The sequence below is a fragment of the Lepisosteus oculatus genome, chromosome 6 (assembly GCF_040954835.1).
Source record: "Lepisosteus oculatus isolate fLepOcu1 chromosome 6, fLepOcu1.hap2, whole genome shotgun sequence".
Taxonomy (NCBI): Eukaryota; Metazoa; Chordata; class Actinopteri; order Semionotiformes; family Lepisosteidae; genus Lepisosteus; species Lepisosteus oculatus.
The window spans coordinates 40,310,250-40,325,860 of NC_090701.1; the positions used below are offsets into that span (position 1 = coordinate 40,310,250).

The 15,611-nt window shown below is 39.3% G+C and overlaps 1 protein-coding gene across 4 annotated transcripts in view; it reads right to left on the reverse strand.

Annotated features, from left to right (window-relative positions):
• Positions 1-15,611, reverse strand: part of waca (WW domain containing adaptor with coiled-coil a) — a 57,245-nt gene that overhangs the window by 1,831 nt on the left and 39,803 nt on the right. For 2 of the 4 annotated variants that reach the window (XM_006634088.3, XM_006634089.3), the window contains 6 exons: positions 9,498-9,761; positions 3,427-3,549; positions 2,542-2,690; positions 2,217-2,335; positions 1,203-1,392; positions 969-1,096 (listed from right to left, as the gene is read on the reverse strand). In XM_006634088.3, the coding sequence (XP_006634151.2) occupies positions 969-1,096; positions 1,203-1,392; positions 2,217-2,335; positions 2,542-2,690; positions 3,427-3,549; positions 9,498-9,761 (973 nt within the window). The remainder of the gene's footprint in view (positions 1-968; positions 1,097-1,202; positions 1,393-2,216; positions 2,336-2,541; positions 2,691-3,426; positions 3,550-9,497; positions 9,762-15,611) is intronic. The other 2 variants (XM_015354019.2, XM_015354020.2) reach the window with 2 other exon arrangements.

Consider the following 15,611-nt stretch of genomic DNA (forward strand, 5'->3'; position numbering starts at 1 on the left):
AAACAAGCAGTTTTTGTAATAGAGGAAGCCAACAGAAAATGTACTTTCTGAACAGAAATTAACTCATACAAATCCATCTAACTTGTCGGAAAATAAGACAATGAGAGATTTGCTAAGTGTGTGGAAAATGTTGAAACACTCAGCCCCCTTACTGCAATCTTTAATACAGAGCACAAATACGACTGCCCAGCTTTAATCACATAACAACAATAGCTTGGCTTAAGACAGGGGAAGGGAAGCACTCTGGGAATGCTCCAGATGTACTATTAGCTGACAGAAAGTACCTATGATAAGTTTAACCCAGTCAAATGCACATACCAACCCCACTTTTTAATTTTAGATATAAAGCAATTAGCTAGCTGACATTTAATAGCAACAGTCACTACAATAGTGGCTATAATGCAACTATCTAGTCACACTATAAGAATCCTTCCATTTCAGATAAGTATGCAAACCCTATTAAGGGTATTTGTCAACTATATTATTCCACATTACAGCCAAAATGTACAAAACATATCTTAATTAGTGATTGTAGCTTTTAAGTGTTTTTGCATAAATACTCTGGAGCGATTCAAGAGAGTGAGTACTAAATGGCACCAGTTCGGTTTTTAAAGTCATAATCCACGCAGTTTCATAAGTATTTCACTTCCATGTTGGAATGTAAAATAAAAAAACAGCTGTGGATGTTTAGCAATCACAATTACACCACTATCCAAACTTACCTAAGACAACATAAAAATTTAGCAAATGAGAAGGACCATTAGGACTGTCTAGCTAGTTGGATTTCTAGCACATTCACAGCTTTTGTTGCAACATATTGGCCTGTTAATGTTGATATAGTATAATATTGATGATAAAGGTTTCTGGTCTTTTCCCAACTTTGTTTTATCTCTTTTTATCTCTGTCTCCATAATACATACTCATAAAATGATCTCTCGCGATGCATACACTATTAAGACAATTCTTACCTTTGCTCACGCAATGTAGCTTGAATTTCACATACTCGAACAAGTGATCTAAGATTTTTTAGCTCGGTACAAATTTCTGACATATAAATGCTTCCCATGTTGTGGGCCTCTTCACGTAATCTTGATGCCTGAAATAAAGTCATTCATCACGTTTTAGTTCGATTGGCTGGGGAACCACAAAGCAGAGCGTCTACTCGCACGTACTGAGAGATGGAAAGTCGGCATCTACTGTACCTGTTTCTCTGCGTGGTCTGCTGGCCACCCTTGAACATGTTTGATGAGATTTTCATTGAAGTGTGCTGCTAGCGTGGGTGTAAATGTACATGTGGGCCTCGCAGGTGCACTAGGTGGAACTGAGGCTGTACTCGATGACACGTTGCTGCTAGAGATGTGATTTGGACCTGGTGAAGGACTCCTCTGACTACTAGGAGAAAAAATAAGGATCAACATAAATGAAGAAATTAGGTTCCATGTAAGAATGTCTACATTTTGAGAAGGTAAGACAGTGAACGTGTAAAAATGGTACATCTAAAAACATATGACAATACAGAACCCAGAATAAGAAAAACTTTTTTGCGATCTACAGATTTAAAACAGTATACTTGCTCTGTGGACAGGTGTTCTTGATCATACATTTTAAAACGTTTGGATAAGTTACTGCATTAGAGAGATAGATGCTTATTAAAGTACAATTATGCTATTTGAGTATGAACACTTGCAAGATGGGGTTTCTTCAGATTTGTCATAATTTGTCCTTCATCTAAGGTATGAAGGACTGAAGCTAAGTGAAGAACGTCTACTGGGCACATTTAACTGCATGCAGCTAAAAAGTGTACCAGAGGGTGGTGCTATAACACAAGACTTGAGATAATATTGAGATGATTAAAGGCATTTTATAAAATCATTAATACAAACCAGAAATAAAAAATACAGAAAAACAATTAAGTATATCTATCAAACCAACACTGAGAAAATAAGACTTTTCTGGGAAAAGGATTTTTTTTGTAAAGCCAGCATTTTTTAAAACCAGAATTAAAAACAAGTGCTTTGAGAACCTACTTTTAAAGGCAAAATCTAAAGTTTACTTCTTCTGAGACATCCTCTTGACATTGGTTTGAATAATTTTAGTTTTTTGTTGAAAAGTACATTGACATTTAAAACACTCGTACTGGTTCATGGTTAGTATCACCAGATGAATTTCTGGAGTGTTACACACTAACCTAAAATGGTAACAGTAACCCATTTTACCTTGATCTCTGAAGACTCCGAGGAGAGACAGGTTCGTGCCCATGTTGCTTGTCAGCAGGAATAGGCTGCTGAGGTACTGGCTGTGGAACTGGTCCTGGTTTCACTACTGGTGTACTAACCTGTACCAAGACAAGAAAACCGTATTTCAAAGGCGAAATTTTTATATCTATTGAAAGACTCCTAGATCAAAAGTGATTAAATGCACAATACTAAATATGTGGAACACGGTCCCTAAACACTGTCGAGACCATCACATAAAGCAAAACGTCTAGGATCATAGGAAAACATAACAGTTAGCAATTTCCAAATGTAGAGAATGCCTCACCTTTGGCTGTGATGATACAGGCGGTGTGTTTATCAGAGGTTTTAAGGGAACTGTATTAGTCTGTGGCGTGCTTATTCTTGGAGACACGTATGACCTTGGTGATGAGGCATCTGACGTTAACGACATTGGGGACTGATTAGACTGCTGGGCTGTTTTTTGGATTGAGAGAGAAAAAAACACAATTCAGCACACCTAAACAACTTTTTGTGTCCACTCTTTAACACAGACCACCTGTGACCCCTAATTTTAAAGAATTGTTGTTGGGGTTTTTTTTACCAGAGATGGGAGAGCACTTCAAGCAGTGCTTACGAATGTTACGAGAATGCTGTTTTTCTTCTCAGCTAAGTTCTGGATCGCTCCTTTTTACACCACACTGCAGAGAATAGGAATTAAATGGCCAACGTGCCCTTCTGTGTTAAGTGTGATTTGCTTGATTAATAGAAAGGGTTAGTTTTGTTAAGTAGCCATTAGCTGCAGCACTTACTTGAACAGGGCTTTTCTGTTTAGTTTGGCATGGAGTTCTCAGACACGAAACTGAAAGTCCTACAACTTGTTTGATTATTCAGTCCTCTGTTAAAGTCAAACCAATGCAGCTTTAACACGTTGCACCCATGAAACCATTCAAAGTCCCCCAAAAAGTGACTACGGAAGAAGTTGGGGGAATAGGGGCAATAATTTTTTTGTAGTTTTAAATCCTACACAATGTGAAACATGCCATCCAACAAGAGCCTCAATTACGCACTTTGATCTTTTTTGGGGGGAGAAAAAAAGATGTACAAGGATAACATGTACAAAGTCTCATTCCAGTGCTGGATTGTTTCTGCAACAGAGTAAGGACAGTGAATACTACAATTTAAACGTGAACAATTTCAATGGCAGCCATACCTTGTGTAGACAGCTGAGCAGCTTGGGAAAGCAAAGTAGTGATGTTGAAAGCAGATGGTCCAGCTGTGAGAATCTTATGAAGCATAGACTGTAATGAAGCTTGTGTGACAGCAGCTGTAAGAACTAAAAGGGGGAAAAACAAAACACAGAAAAAAAAAAGAGATACATAAAGTAGATTGTGCTTTACAGGTCAAGCAGCCTTCTACATTACAGAGTTATTAGCTGAGAACAGAGTTTGGTTCACTAGATTTAGACGGCATAGATTTTCAACCTTTATCAAAACGTGAAAATCGACCCTTACTGCATTTCAATAAACACGATCAAATAGGCAAAAATGTCATTAATGGAAAAAAAATGTCCTTGAGTGTTTTTAAGGACTAAAATTGTTTATCGCAGCATTTAACCTACAGAAAGCAATGACGACTGTTCTGGTATATATATATAAAAAAATATCTTTCAGCTAGAAAGTGCTGACTGGGTTTTGCTGCATGATCTGTGTTCGCTTTTTCCCCAAGGCTGTCCAGGACTCAAAACTGTGAGCTGACAAGGAAAAGGCTACTGCTGCTGTGATGCTGTTATCCAGACACAGCCAGGAGCTTTTCTCACGAGCAGTGAAAGTAGTACATGTTACACAGTCTTTGAAGAGAGCAGCGATCCAGCGAAACAGCACGATTGTTTGGACTTAACCCCAAGGCACTTAATATTAAGTGCATTTTTGCCTCTTCGCCAAAATGTCACATTGTAATAAGACCAAAACCAGCCTCAACTCATTCGTGAAAAGTGACTGGCTAGAATTCACTTCCAGGGACAAGACAAAACAGGAATTATTTTAAAAAAAAATACTTTAAAAAGCTAGTGATCGGATGCTCTTTAATATTGAGTTTTGCAGTTTAAAGCTGTGCTGTATATCTGCTTTACTTAAACACTCCATGGCAATCTCTTAATATTCCTGGTGTTTAGTTTCAAGTAAACGGTCAAGTCAATTAAAGAACTGAGAAGCATTTCCCAGGAGTTCCTGGCAGGCCTTTAAAAACAGCTGGAATCTAAAGTGCTTATTTTCCAACATTCATATATTAACGCAAGTATACGAACATTTGAGAGACTGCTTCAAACCAACAGGTTCACTGTACTGTAACAAACAGAACTTTCTATGCCATGATGCCTTAGCAATGTCTTGCCTTCAAGCAATCCTTTATCTCAGAAGGTTTTAGCACTAATTGTAAGCCTTCTGAGGTTTGTCCTCTATAGATCATTAACTACAGATGTGTTAATTCCTGTAACCCCTGCAGGTCCATTAATACGTTCAAGACGAAGCTTTATGATTCGACCTTCCACGTGATGTTCAGATTTCAACCTCTCCAGATGTGTGCCAGTTACTGCTACACACTGAAAACCACACAGCAGCAAAGTACATCTTTAAAGGTCACAGTTTACCGTCCATCAGTAAACTTTGCTGTCCTGTTTCGTAAATTCATTCATTTTGACTAAGTGAGTCATCCCTCTGGGGTGTCATTCAAGTTTCTATACCTCTACACATGGCCCAATCTTTCCACCACCACTTCTTGTGAATTCCACCATTTCTTTCCATGGTGCTTGCAAAATTTGAATCGGAGAACATATTAGTACTTTCTAGGGTTCCATCATTAGCACAACAGTACCAAAGTTGTTCAAAATTTGCCTTAAATGCATTAACTGTATTCCTGACAACTTACAGTAACATTAAAGTACCCACTGGGTTTCATCCAATAATAGTTATTCCACAAACTGTAACCTTCAATCACCTGAGAGACTAAATATCACAGTTTTCAAAGGGGTTTTGTAATGGGTAGATTTGATGACTACTCATGATAAATGGATGAAAATGGAATTTCAATGCACTGATGAACGTAATTCCACTTCCGTTTGTGTGCTAATCTCTTCACCTGATTACAAGATGAGCAATACATGATCAAAGAGCCAAGATAAGCTTAAGGCTTCCAGGTACAGAGGTTCCATTTCTAAGTTCCATTTATACTGCTTTGATACAAATGTTCTTCATATTCAGCTTTATATTAATCAAAACAATATATGTATGCTTACTCTCATGCTCACAGACTAAATATACCCCAGCAACTACTAAAAATTCTTCAAAGGACTAATGATTCTGGCGACAAATCAAACGACACTCCTGCTCTCAATGTCCAAAAACTCCTATGCCAACAGTTTTCTCTAGGCAAGGACCCGCAAGGAAGAGTGGACTAAAACACAAGGAAAGGGTTAAGGGTGGCATGCTTTTAATTGGGGAAAAAAACACACGCACTGAGCACATTGCAGTAGTGGCAGGAGAGAAGAAAGGCAAGCTGCACGGAGAGGCAGACAGAGCGCAAAGATGCAGAGAGCTGCTGGTGCTGCTGTGCGGACGACAGTACCTGGAGAACCGTTTTCAGTTTCCCTACTGGTGACTCTCAGTGTAGGCACCTCCTCCTCTGCAGTCAACATACATATTCTAACCAGGTGCCCAACTTACTCAGAAAGCAACTTTTATCTGCAGCCTGTGTTACTTGCATCTCTCACTCCATGGGCCCCAAAGAACACTTTTTTTCCTTCTACTGGAGGCGAGACGAATTTAAGAACCGTCTTTTTCACGTTGAGTTTGATTCCGACGTTGCATGTTCACACTGACACGGATGTTTTCATGAACTCAAGCCATTCCACATTTTCAAGTAGGCAGCCGCGTCAGCATGCGCAGGCTGCAAAGGAACAAGTAAAGGTTTATTCCACTCTGACAAGAGAACACACGCAGTGTTTCAGCTGTGGAGCCTTCTTCAGGTGACACCTGAAGAAGGCTCCACAGCTAAAACATTGCGTTTTTTCTTCTCTTTTTAGTATGGAATACGCCTTTGCATTTTTTGCATCTGCACTTGTTCCTTTGCATTCCACATTTTCTCCACTTTACTAGTGAAACAAACGTTACAAAACTATCACATAACTCTTTGCTTTGAAGCGTCCCTAATTTTATCACTCTCCTGTACTGTTAAAAACTACATATATAACTAAACCGTCTGTAGTCAATAGCCTTGCCATACTGTCAGCTTACTTACAAAGAAAAGTCACATGTAAAGATCTGGTAAAAACACACCGATGAAAAACACTGAAATAATTCCGAAACAATCCTTTCACTTTAAGATTTTCTTTGGGATTAAGTTAGGATTGTAGCATCAAGTATAGCTGAGGCATAGGGGTGACATCGTGCAGACACTCCTTCCTGTGCGAGTGCTCAAGCCCAAATCCAAGATCAGCTGACATGGCACAGACATTACACATGGCCCAGAGATCTTCCTCCATGAAGTGTGGACAACTGCCAGATCAGTGGTGTCATATGGTGGTGCTGACCTAGGGGTTAAACAGGTCCTGCCATCTCCAAAAGCAGAACCAGATTCCTCAGATAACAGCTCACAGATAGAATGCACTTCCGCAGCCCAGTGATGCTCAGACACATCCTCACAGCTGCATGGATGCCAAATGACAGTCTTTAGGCTTAATAAGTACTCTCTGATGCCCAGTGGTGTAAGCAGCATGACTTGGTGCTGTGGAAAAGTGAGCCCTCCAATTCTCATTTTGTATTGGGTCATTCAATGGAGCTCTGTCAGCAGATACCAACTCTGATGCATCTCAAAGGCTACATAAGGACTGTTCACATTGCAACATTCTCACATGCAATGTCCATATTCCCCTTCAGGTCAGCTAGGGCTCGTTACAGTGTGATGCTAACCAAGCAGATGCATCTCTAATGCACACGGGCACAAACTGTATTCAAACTCCCAACCACATCTCTTGCCACACAGAACAAAATGACAAAAGTGACTGCAAGTTCTAAAAGGAAAAGAGTTGTACATGTTTCTACAGGCTTATCACGACTGTCTCACCTTAAGAAAGTAGCACAGCAATCCTTAGAATTTGGGATGAAAATGCTGCAGTTCTGATGTCTTTCAGGATATAAATGAATATATGACATCTCAAAACTTACACAAAAAAAACAGGAGTCCTGTTTTCTTTAAAACAAAACTATAGGATTTTTCAGTTAATTCGTTTTACACGATACATTTAAAGGCTCACTGGCTCACTTTGCAGTAAAAAAAAACAGGAATAAAGCACATTTGCAATCTAGTGGTCTGCAGTGTCAATCCACTACAAGCAAACTGTATGATGTAATCACAGGAAATATTTACTGAAGAAAGTCATTAACAAGTATAAAGAGCCTCAACACAGTGCATCAACTATGAGGAAAGGCTATTAGTGCGGTAGAAAGTACACAGCCATGTTTAAACAGCAAAACAGTCCCCTTTTAAAATGTACTAAAACGTAACTTGCATCTCAAAATGACCATTCCTGGAATAAAACCGTCCATGAATGATTAATATGAATGATGTCACTTACTGTCATCTTGCTTGTTTTGTGATCTCTAAGCCTAACCTTTCACCTGGTCTTAGAGGCCTGTGGTGGCTTGTGTTGGGCAGAAGCCTGGGCGGGGAGATGGACTCCAGCGCAATGATGCCGTGAGGAATGCAACACCTTATCTACATTTAGATCTACGCATGCACAAAGAGTTGTGCACGATCCAGGGTTAATTCAAGGAATTAACGTTTCCTTTAATGATTTAATTACAAGCTGCCCTTTGCCTCAAATAATTTTGTACTAACAAATATTTAACATTCTTTGCCTTGGAAAAAAAGGCATTCTTGGCAAATTATAACTCATTTTAAAAAGCAGCAACTATGTTGGAGTTCTGTAAGACTCCATTCTATTTTACCACATAACCCTGAAAATCGGCTATTTAAAAAAAAGATTGTGACATCAGGAATAATCAAAGTAAAAGCTAGTATGCTGCAAACAGATAGGCTGGCGGGTCATTGAAAATGAAAGTAATTTTAGAAGATTTTTACCTGGAACTTAGAAGAGATAAACCAATAGCAGTTGCTTACTGGTGGGGGTTCAGGTAATGATCATTGCTATGCTAACAGAAGTACCAGAAAGAAGCTTGTTATTCATCAAAATAACCTTATCCGGTTTTATCCTCTTAAGTAATCATGAAATCAGATATTTCAGCTATTATTGACCAGCTATACTGTACAACAGCAAAGAAGCTCAATGAAAAGGAGAGAGGGTGTGTGCATGAGTTGGGGATGTTTGTGTAGTGTACAGGTTCTGTCTCATATCCCCACATCATGTCTGACAGTCTTCTGCAGATGAACTCCCAATACGCACTTAAATGAATACTACAGTATTCCTTTAAGCTGGTATGTGTAAGTCTATATGCATGCAGTGTCCACAGCAAAATCAATAAAAAACAGAACAGCAAACAAATCTACTGCTGCTCTGAATCTGGACTAGAAGACAATTTGTTCAACAGTGAGAATCACTTGCATCCTTACCACATGCACTCAGGAGTAATACACATACTTTAGTACTTGACAACTCGTGCTCAAACCTTAAATGGCTCATCTTCAGTCATTCGGATGTTTTTTAAGGCTGTCCCTGCTTTGAATTGCTTCATTCCTTGCACATCGTCTTAATGGATTTTTAATCATTGCCTGTGGCATAAGACTACAGGTAGCAAGCTCATTAAGGAACAGGGACATAAGACTATGAATGCGTGCTACAAGACTACTGGGCATAAAGAACTCGAGGACAGACAGGTGGCTGAAGCAGTAATGTCTAGCTGGGTGAGCAAGTCTAATAACGTGTGGCATGTACTGCTGATTCATCAGCCGATGAAACCAAATCCAATAATTTAAGACGGCTAACACTACATCCATCACTAAATGAATACCTAAAGCCCCTGACTACCCTGTGGCAAACAAAACCAAACCTTTAAGCACAGTCCTTTTCTTTCGGTTGGTTAATACGAATACATTTAACTGATCAGGCACAGATGTCTTGCAATACATCACTTTAAAATGTATCTGGGATCAGTTGATCCCCCGTTTGCTACACACAATTAATCTAACCACGAAAGATCCGCATATAACACCACGAACATCTTCAAGAGCGAGCGAGCAAGCCAACGTTTGGAAACGCACCCTGGGTCTTACCTTCGTTTATTTTGGACATGTCTACGTTGGCATTATTCAGCTGCAGCGTGGCCTGAAGTGCTGGGAGCAGCTGTCTCAGGAGGTTGGGGTCCTGCAGCAGAGGGGGAGCTGGGGACTGGGGTACGGGGGAGACAGGAACTGTGGAGGCCGAGGAGGCCTGAGTCCCTGAGGGGTTCAGCCCCGAACTGGAGGAGGAAGAGGAGGAGGAGGAGGAGGACTGCGAGGTACAGGAGTGGGGAGCAGGCTTCTCTGCAGAGGCAGACTCTGTGGACAGAGCAGAACAGTCGGTGTTAAAAATGTCAGCAGTGCCCATGAACCACTATTTAGGAACAGCACCACCTTGAAACAGCTGACCATTATGTCTACATTTCAGAGGAGAATACAAAAGGCTGCTGTAAAATCACTTAAGTCCTGCAGTGCAAAACACAGCTTGCTTATATGGAAACAAAACATTTTCACAATACATGAACTCACAATGCCCAATAATGAAACTATACTGAGCATCAAAAGACTTAACTGCAAACAAATCAACTAGGTTACAAAGAAACGGGGACACTGACTTTATTGAACAGACGTACTCTGGTTTCTCTTCACCTCATGCAAATTGATTAAGCTGAATGAAAAACCAGCGGGTTTGATCAAGAGGGAATCTACATTGAAGAGAGGTTAATAGAATGGGGCCACCAACGGAAGCAATACAAGCTCTACATCTATGATGCATGTCTTGCACCTGGTTCTGGATGCTCTTTGCTGGGAGTCTGTCTCATTAGTCTTGTAGAGTCTGGACAAACAAACCTGCTCACTGACCTCTTTGCCTTAGATGCCGCACATTGTGCTGGCTCAGTTAGCAAATGTTGAAGGAAGCTCAAGGGCATCTGTGACAAAAGTCTTAACGGCGACAGTCTTGTCTCTCAAGAGAGCCACAGTGAAATGAGCAGCACAAGGATGTGTGCTGTCCTACTTGAACAGTATCTTGTTGAGATGAGCTCGCAGGAAAGTCAGGATTTTCCCAGAACTTGTTCAGTGTAACAGTGCAGAGCCAGGATGCTATCAGTCACAACTGAAGCTTCCTAACTAGATAACCTCACTTGTTTGGCTAAAACATCAGCCCAGCCCATAAATCACTGACTGTGAACACCCCAGATGGCAAGACACAGCATGCTCATCTAGGCCAGGCTCCAACATACTGACGGCACGTAGGGTTCTTTCTGGTTCTCGAATGTCTGACCTGCTGAAAATCAAAAGATTAAAAATCACTCCTTCCCAATCAACACTGACCGAAGAGGTAATTTAGTGCTCATACACTAAACATTGCAATCAAGTGTAAATGATTAACTAAAATGATCAAATATTTAGTCAATTACCAAAATATATGCTTCATACGTCTATAAACTTATAGTTATAAATAGCCTCATGTTAGTAAGAACAATGATAATTGTCTCTCTACTGAAAACATCCGTTTCCAACAAGACTAAATCATGGCCTGCAGTAACAGCTACAAGGACAAAACAATCACTATGCTTGTATATGGGTTCATGGTGCTGAGCTTCAAAGGGAGACAACTCTGAAGTTGTGAACGACAATTTTAATTAAAATCACAATTGGCCAGGCATCACCTTAACCAAGCACTCAACCAGTCATACCATAATGTTAATATTTTTAGAAGGGAACTTTGGACCTCAACATAAAAATGCCACTATTTCACTTTTCATCTTTTTTTGCACAACCTGGTTACTTTATTTTTTCACCATATGCTTAAATTGCCCCCCTCTGGGGATGAATAAAGGGGCTGAATTGAACCACAGGCTCGCATGCAGAAAGTGCAAACAGCGTAGGACTTGCCAGACAAAAGATTTCCAACAACTGCACCAACAACGTAAATATTTGGTTTGCATTATCTTCTGATGCTTAAATCGTTCCCATCACAATAAGAAAAGTTAATTAAAAACTGGCAGTCATTTACCAGGATAGGAAACAACAAAGTAGTAGTACTGTACTACAGGTAGTGTACTTGTTTACACATTTACAAAATCTCAGCTTCCAGAGGTATTTATGAGAATTAATCTAAAAGTACTATAAAAACCTCTACTTAGGTGATTGACTGTAGTTTATCACTGACCTTCTCTTGTTAAAATTGTTAAAACTGACTCATTTTCATTTGGACCTATATCAAATCTCTAGATTGATTTTTTTCACATTGGAAATTGTCATTCATAAAAATATAACACTGACAATGAACAGAAATGTCAGTTGTTTCTTAAAATGTAGATATCCAATTGAACTTTAAATGGTGCTTACGTTAGTGTCTTCCTTGAAATGTCTCCCAAATTATGCTTTGCCATGCATAACCTAATTCCAATACATACAGAACTCCTGTAAGTCAAACATACAGTGCCCTTGACCAATCAGTAGTATTCAGACCCTTGACCAATTCTCTCATTTTACTGAATTACAAATCCTACATTAAAAGTTAGTTCTCTAGGGTATTTTAACTTCAATGAACTGAAACTCAAAACTAGGGTAGCTGTTGGAAAACTTTTGTCTGGCAAGTCTTAAGCCGTTTGCACTTTCTGCACTTGAGCCTTTTTGAAACATAAAACAATGTCACATTAAAATAATTAATTGAGTTTCAGCGCTTAAAAATAAAAATATCCGAGATCTAAATCTCAGTGTAGGATTTGTAATTCAGTAAATTGAGAGAAATGGTCAAGGGTCTGAATACTTTTGCAAGGTACTGTAACTAAGCCTCCCAATGAATTCCTGAAAAGGTCAACACTCCACAGAGTAACGCTATTAGTTCTGACAACCATATGCTTAAACATGATCATTTTAACCAACCAATAATTAATGATTATAGAAAGGATGACCACTGATTTAAATAAAGGGAGTTCATTAAGACTATCATTATTTTGAATTAAAATCTGCAAAAAATGTCTACATTTAGTCCATTTAAAGGGGGAACTGCAGGCCCGAGTTTTCAGACTGTTATTGAATGTCGGTAACAAATTAATTGATGGCATAGAAAAAAATGACCAATTTCAAATAAAGTACAAAATTGTGAACTTTGTGAAAGTATTGCAAGTTGCCACATTGTCGCAAACTTGCACCGACTTCCCATAAATTACGATTCACAAATGAGTGGCCCTTTCTGCTCATTAGGCACTGTAAGACAAATGTAACACGAGGTATGAGCAAATTAATACAGGTGGTGCAGCTGACATTTCACCGCAGGAAAGTTCCAACATGATCTGCACGCAGAGCTACTACTTATTTGTCGGCGAAAGCATCTCAATCAAAAGCAATATTTCTATTGAATTAAAAGACATGTAAAAGCCTTCTTGTTTGCAATATCATAGGGCTGCACACGTCATATGAAGTTCTGTTGCCTCATTCTATATCGCAGAACATGGAGCTGCGCACCCCTGGAAATGTAGTCTGTGTTGGGATGTAAATTGGATGTACATTTTACAAGCTAGTGTGTGCATTTCAGTTATTGCGGTTTGAAATGCTCTCATTAATACTCATTCCTTCCAACCCCTAAATATGAAAATAGCATTGCCGTTGCCCTTTAAAAGCTATTAAAACGTGACAAAGAAAGCCTGACAGCCAGCAGGGCTGCCTTCAAGAGGTAATGGTAAATATTTTGATGCACTTCAAGTCTATTTTGATACTTTTACAACTTCCGGTGGGAAAGTTGTGTATCAGATTTGTTCAAACTCCAGCTGGATACACCAGCGCTCATTTTCATCTTGTGCCGAGGTAAGCCTCAGAATCGTTTCTCAATTAAGTTTCCTCTTAGTGCTGTGTTCTCAACTCGGGGAATGTTAAGACCATTGGAGAGGAGCAGTAAGGCACTAATTGATTCTCAAAGCTTGCGTCCAAATAGTACATCAATTAAAGCAATGTTCGGACACAATGTCCCAGAATTCAAGTTAAAACTACCCTACACAGTTCCCTTGACGCAAACTTATGCCTCTTAGAAAACTGCCGTCGTCTGAGGTGCTATTACTACAACAGTCTGAGCACTTCACTGCAAAGACAGCCCATCCGTTCAGCATCAGAACTGCTCACTCCTGGTAAGGGACATGGCAACCTGGAGAGGCTGGAAATACAGATCACACAGCAGGGATACAGCTTTGGAAAGTGAGGGGAGACCAGAGCACACAAAATATACCCATCACACCCAGGACCCAGAAGAAGCAGTGCTAACTGCTATGTCACTGTGCCACCCAGTGTAGCAACAAACACCAAAGACCTATATTACAATTTCTGGAATGAAGTGAAGCAGTCACTAAACTACAGTCCAGAAGGTGGCAGCAGAAAGACTTATTTGGCCTGCAGAAGCAGTACTAAAGGAAATAATTAGATTGTCTGCCAATCCCACTGTCTACCCAAGTGAAACAGCATTGTTTTACTAAGCATTGTGCATCTTTCAAACATATTCCAGATCATGTAAAATGCCAACAGTGTAATTGTGAAGAGAGAGAAAGGCTAAAAATACATCAAGGATGGCAAGTTTTTCAAGATTACATGACATACTACAGTAATGCACCAACACTGCGGAAATCTCTGCTGGAGACCTGAAGCTTCTCATCCGTACTTAAAAGCAATTAAAACATTTCTTTAGGCTATTGCTTCCCAACTTTTAATATGGACATGTTTTTTTGTGTCAGGTTTTCTACCAACAGTATGTTGATTTGTTGCCTAATCCGTAATGTGCTCAGGTCTTGACACAAATGGTACTATATAAAACCAAGGCACTGTATTAAAACATTGCTGGACAGAAAAACATATACACATTTTATACACACGCTCAGGCATCTTAAATGAAAAAAGCTTAAGCCATTTACAATCCTGACACACATTTCAATTGCACTCAAGAGTTACGATTCTTAGCAGGCACCCTTCATCTGGGTGACACATTTAGTCAATGCAAATTTTCTATAAGTCTCACCCACAGCCTTAACCTTGTGCATTTATATAAAGTTTAGGTGCATATCCAGAAATTGAAGTTTCCTCACCTAACAAATTTCCAGGACCCAAGAGCAGGCAAGTAGCAGCAAACACTATTGATGTACATTAAAATAATTAAATCAAATTTCACTAAGAAATATATTAATTTAGCCAAAATTTAATAATGAACAGAACTAATAAAAAGTATTCTTGTTTGAATGAAATGCATGGCCATCTTCAGTCTCAGTTTTTTGGTAAACAGTTTTTGATATTCATCAGCTATAGATCAGCTTTGTGCATTTTTTCCATCCTTGACTAAGGAGGCCAGCAAACTAGGACACAAATGGGTACAATTAATAAAACAAATAATTTTAATACAGGGCAGTTCACGGGTGTTTTCACAAAACCGCCGGACGTTTCTGGAAATACTGCATACACCTTACAATACTGATTTCTGGGTGTTTAAAGTCCCACCGATTAAACATGGGTAACAGCTTTATTTGTACACTGCAATATTATTCACAATTTGATATCAATAAAAAAAGATCAAGAAACAAATCAACATTTTGTTTCATTAAGAATCTTATCATGGCAGCCGTTTAAAAGAAAATGTTACACGCTGAGCTCTGCAGCACTCTGGATAAGGCTCCCCCCCCCCGTTAAAGAGTACAACAGTGAAGGAGAGTACTGTTCTTCTCGTTTCATTGCAAACAGTGCCTACAAGCATATGTTGGATTTTTACATTAAGGTTAATGCAAGCTGGAAGCAGCAAGTCTTGATAACAGGAAAAAAAAGCCAGTGTTCATGTAACAGAGTGGGATGTTTTCCAGGTTGCTTCCCACGTTCCTTCACAAATTCAAGTACTCCAGTGCGTGCACAAAGTTTCACTTCCCTTTACTGCAGTTTGCCTTTCCATGATTCTGTAACTCTTGGGTATGATAATGCTCTTTCAAACATTATATTGTTTTCAGCTTGCCATTCATGAGTCTGGGCATGCGCGCAAGCAATGGATTTGACACGATAACAGATTTTAAGTATCTAGAATTTCCTGAGGAAGATGCCGTTATCTACAGTATCTCACAATGTACAATGAGACTGCATTTTAGAACACTAGCTCAAAATATAACATTGTTTCCTGAAAACAGTTTGCATCAACCTCAT